Source organism: Hirsutella rhossiliensis (assembly GCF_020360975.1).
Source record: "Hirsutella rhossiliensis strain HR02 chromosome Unknown scaffold00002, whole genome shotgun sequence".
Classification (NCBI taxonomy): domain Eukaryota; kingdom Fungi; phylum Ascomycota; class Sordariomycetes; order Hypocreales; family Ophiocordycipitaceae; genus Hirsutella; species Hirsutella rhossiliensis.
This window is the reverse complement of record NW_025408668.1, coordinates 4,048,892-4,053,995: the sequence shown is the minus strand read 5'-3', so window position 1 is coordinate 4,053,995 and position 5,104 is coordinate 4,048,892. Positions and strand designations below refer to the sequence as shown.

General features: G+C 45.0%; 1 protein-coding gene across 1 annotated transcript; it reads left to right on the top strand.

Annotated features, from left to right (window-relative positions):
- Positions 1-1,414: 1,414 nt before the first annotated feature.
- On the top strand, positions 1,415-3,205 carry HRG_02017 (uncharacterized protein; the record flags this gene model as incomplete). Its single annotated transcript, XM_044860488.1, has 2 exons — positions 1,415-1,862; positions 3,096-3,205. 2 exons carry the CDS (start codon positions 1,415-1,417, stop codon positions 3,203-3,205), a joined length of 558 nt encoding a protein of 185 aa, XP_044724121.1.
- Positions 3,206-5,104: the final 1,899 nt, after the last annotated feature.

The following is a 5,104-nucleotide window of genomic DNA, read 5'->3' as shown; positions in this document are numbered from 1 at the left end:
AAACGCTTCGCCACGGTCGCCCACCGCCGAGACTTCGGGATGCTAATCTGGTGCGTGACAGGATGGTTGTCCCGCGGGCGAGATGATATCAACGCGAAGCGGCGTGCTTAGTTTAGCCTGAGAATGCTCTTGAATAATTCTATTTTCGTGAGCTGACAAGCTGTCCATGGAACATTCACTGGATTTTCTGATAGCCTTCATTTTCGCACGTACTGACCGAGCCGGCCTGGAAGACGCTATTTAATACTGCTTCTTAGGCCGCTGGTCCTGCGAGAGCGGCCAGCTTTTAGTGAGCGAGAAGAAGAGTGGCCAGGGCAGCGCATGCCACCGAGTCGGACGGTATAGGTAGGTCCGTCTGCATGTCAAGATTCCCATACTATTAGACGCCTGTCGGGATGCATCGGTCGACCAGAATCCGTGATCAACACAAGGAATAGAAGCTCGGAATATAGTCATTGCCTAAAGCGTGCAGATGTGTGACGATAATACGTCATTAGCACCACATTAAGCTGCGGCCTTGCGGCACAAACGGCTCGTCTAGCAACTTGATAGGGGGAGCCAATGCTACCTGGCTGCAATAGTTGGCAGCTAGTAATGCAACTATCCCCGGTAGCCTTGGCTGGGAGCCTATAGATCTGGCCTTGCCGTGGCGCAAATGCACACTTGAGCATACGGCTAGGTCGTCTCGAATACTCATCTCAGGAGACGTGCAGGCAGAAGCAAGCAGTAGCACGAGCGAGGCGTCCACTATTGGCGTCTTCGTTCCTCAGAGAAAATCGAGGCCCAGGGGGGCGTAAGAGGCCCAGACCGTCTAGTGGACTGTGCGCTCGGGGGAAGGGGGCGGAAGGAAGAGCCTTTCGTTTCTCAACTTCCTCAAGGCACTGCCACTGCTGTGCGGCGGCTGCGCCGCTGCCTTGCAGCATTGCTAGGGTGTACAAGAGACTGGTCCGTTCTAGGGACCGCCAGTGCCTCGAGAAACGAAGAAGTGGTGGTGCTGAGGCTGCAAGGGCACGGGAGACGCTATGGTATGTACCGGCCGAGGGCGCGGAAGGGTCTTGTATGGCAATAAGGAGTAGTGTCTCGATGCAAAACACGGCTGGGGGCCGCTTACTCGATGGCACCCAAGCTGAGGGCTGGGTGTCATAGACAATAGACATTAATAGACTACCCAGCCTTGATGCAGCAGATGCCTGTGGATTTTTATCAGCAGAAAAGCTGCTTCCGTCGTCTCGTCTTTAGCAATATCTCATCGTTAGCAACGAGATCAACTCAACTAGCCATGGCTGCTCGCACACAAAGGACTACCATACAGGCAATTGGCCTATGGGGCTGTTGCATCCTCGGCCTCGGCACCATCTTTCTTATTGCCTCTGTTGGATTCTTGTCTTTTTTTTGGGTTGATTCAAAAGCCGCCATGAAAAACTACAAGCCGCCATCTTCACTATGGAACACCATCGTTCTTAGTGGCTGGGCGACCAGAACAGTCACTATAAGCTCCATCTTTATCCGTATTGCTATAAGCCTACAGAGCGGGCTAATTACGGCCATGCTGGCATCCATGATTATCGAGAACCGCGGCGTCTACCTGCCCCAACTGCCGGCCCTATCTATTATGCGCAGCGTCAGCAGTGGTGCCCACAACCTGATGGAACCGCTGGCATCTGGGCCTAGGGATCTTGAGCAGCTATGCTACGGGGCTCTTGCAATCCTTGTACTTGCTACATCTTTGGCATCAAACTTTACGTCGACTTTGCTGCTTGCCGACTTTGGTACTGTTGATGTTCCGGCAGCAGCAAAACACGAGGCCGTGCCTGCTGGCATCGACAAAACATACGAGACGACTGGCGTTGACTACTGGAGAAGTCAGCCTAATATATTCCCGAGGTTTGCAGAATTAGCCGGTAGTCCAAAATTTGCCCCAGGAGTACAGGACACAGGGCCATCACTAAGAGCCTTTTTGCCGTATGCTTCAATAGCAGATCGTCAAGCTCTTAAGTACTTCAACGGCCAAGGACCAGTATATAATTCTCAGGTTGTGTGCCTTCGTCCCACATTACGGAATCTTTCCGTCAACTATTCCCTGGGACCTACGACCACCACCATGTTTGTCAGCGGATATTTTGCAGGGTTTGAAGCCCCTAACAACACAGAGTCTTCCACTGCTGGCCTTGGTATGGGAGATTTCAGCTGCACCATGGTGAAGACTTATGGCGAAACCAATATCTATAGCGTACAGTCTCTGTGTTTCCCACAACTTGAGGGAACCGAGCTGGATGGTACCCTTTCGCATAGGTCCTTGTTATTCAAGTTGGATGACACTGAGTATTGGGAGCCCTGGCCTCTCGACGAATTTGTCCAGTTTGCCGATAACGTCTGGAATACGTGGACGTCTAGAGACAAAACACAGACGTTAAGGGCCACAACCTGTCACAATTTTGTCGACGAGCCTCAGCTAAGGCACACCAACATGATTGCAAGCCAAAAATACAAAGAGCCTACACCACTGTTTGACCCAGGCACTGGAAATGCCCTGACAAGCGACATTATCTCTCTCTATTGCACGCACTGTAACCCTTCGGCGAGACAAACGGGTCGAATGGAGTTAAAGTTACTACCCAGCGACTATAAAAAAGGCGCGCAGGTCTTTATTCCAGTTTACGCCGCACTTGGGAAGGGTTTATACGAAGACCAAGGCTGGAAGGGTGTTGCCATAATGTCCTACGCCGGAAATTCTATCAACCAGGTCTACACCAACATATTTTGGGATATAATCGATCAAACAGGCAATGCCGCCTTTGCCGTGCAAACTCTCTTTACAATTTTAGCCCAAATGTCCTACTATGATGCTCTACCCAGGTTTAATACTTACTCTAAATCACAAAGGCAGTTTTGGGAAGCATATAGCGTGCCGACTGGGTGGAAAGGGCTTGCAGGTGTTATTGGAATCATTGGCACTCATACCCTACTTATGCTTTTGGTTAGTATGCTATTCGCGCGGATGACAGGTTATTCCTTTTTGTTGAATGTTTGGCCGGCTGTTACGCAGCTTTACTCTGCCCACCACCCTGTTGAAAATATGATGAAGCAGAACCCAGACATGACGGATAAGCAAGTCAAGGCACATCTCAAGTGTCAAGATCTACACAGGGCTATCTATTGGATTAACCAGACAGAGCTGCAAGAAGATGAACGGAAAAGCCTATAAACAGTGACACCTTAGCAGCCACGACATGAGATTAAAGAGCAAGATACTTCTAGCATTAACTAAATATAATAGGATTCAAGTATACTCGATAAAGAATGATAATAGGCGTAAGGTTGTCGCGAAGCGTGGCCTGATTTCGCAGTTCTCGGAGATATCCCTTAGCAAGAGGGACCTAGGAAGCTGAAAAACAACTAGTATAGAAGAAGGAAGAAGGAGCTAAAAGGAGGTGTAGAAAGGAGGGTAGGGGTAAGAGAGGAAGTAGAAGTGGCGATAGCTTCCTATAGAGGTAGCGAGAGATAAGACGGATATACTAGCAACGGCTAAAAAAGAGGGGGAAAACCGGTAAAAAGCTTAGTAGTTAAGAGGACATTAGTAGCTTCTTTAAGTAGGATCTTCTTTATTAATTAAGATACTAAACGGATATAAAGAGGGGCGTTAGATAAAAGAAAGAAGGATAATTAAGGCAATATAATAATTACTCCCTTACTATAATTACTACCCCTATAAGAATTAAATATCTCTACCCTACCTATCCGACCCCTTACTTTTAATTTTACCTTTATATATTTTTATATACTTCTTATATCTCTCTTTACGAGAGTTATAAGCCTAAGAGGAATAGAATTCTTATATCTTCTAGCTACTATAAAAGGTACCTTTCTTATATCCCTTATAGCTTCCTTTTACCCCTCTTACTAAAAAAGCTAATTTTTGACTAACTTTTCTACCCTTCCTTTATAATAATATCGAAAAACGATTCTTCTACCGCCCTTATAGTCTATAAGACGATTCTTATAAAGCCCTAAGATTAGGATAAGTAGGTAAAGGAGCTATAGGCTTATATAGATAAAACTATTTATAATTTAGTCTTCTTTAATAAGTAGGACCCTCTTAAGCCCCCTCTTTATCTTAAGGCAACGGAATTTATAGAGGGAGCTTCCCTCTTCTCTAAGCTAACCTCTATATAGTAGAGAACCTTTTCTACTACCTTAGGTAACTATAAGAGTTACTATAAGGAATCCCTTTATAAAACGAAGCTACTAACTACTATACGTATAGTAATAATAGAATCTATTAGTGCTATAAAGCTAATCTCTCTTTAAGAAGAAGAGACCCTTAGGTAGTAGCTTTAAAAGCTTAAAACCTTAATAGCTCCCTTAAGGGGCTATATAACTAACTATATTAAGAAGACCTATATAGTATACTTAGGAGCCTTTTTTACTAGGAACTTACTAGCTTCTTTATAGCTAGATAAGTAAGAAGAAATCCTTAAGAAAGCTAACTAATACTTCTTAATAAAAGCTCTTTCTAGCTAATAGCTATAGGATATATCTCTACTAATAAAGCCTATTAGTAACGGTTACTTAACTATCTTATAAGAAGCTAGCTAGGAACTAAATAAAGAGGCTGCTTAAGTATAATAGTAAGTAGTCTTATTCCTTCGTAGCTAGTACTTAACCTAGACGGCTCGACCTACTACGGCCCCCGCTACTACTGCTACTACTACTGCCCCTCTAGCTCCTCCTCCCTCGAGAGTATTAATACTATCTTTAACGGCTACCTTAGTCCTAGCCCTAGCTTTGTATCTTACTCTAGGTCCGGCCCTAGCCCTATTAGTCCGTCCGACCTAACTAGTCCCTTAATAGACCTTTTAGTCTATTAGTCGAAAAATTAAGGAACTAGTTAAAATCGAACCTCTTTATTAAAATTAGTAATAAGGGGTAAAAAGGGGGGGTTTTTAAGTAGACCTTCTAGACTAAGACGAGGATTCCTTAAAGAAATAAAAGACTAAAAGATAAAACAGCTGCCTAGCCTATAAATCCCTAGGCTATTAGTTATTATAATACTAGTAAGTCTTTAAGGAAAACTAACCTAAAGGATTTAACCCTTCGAAGAGGC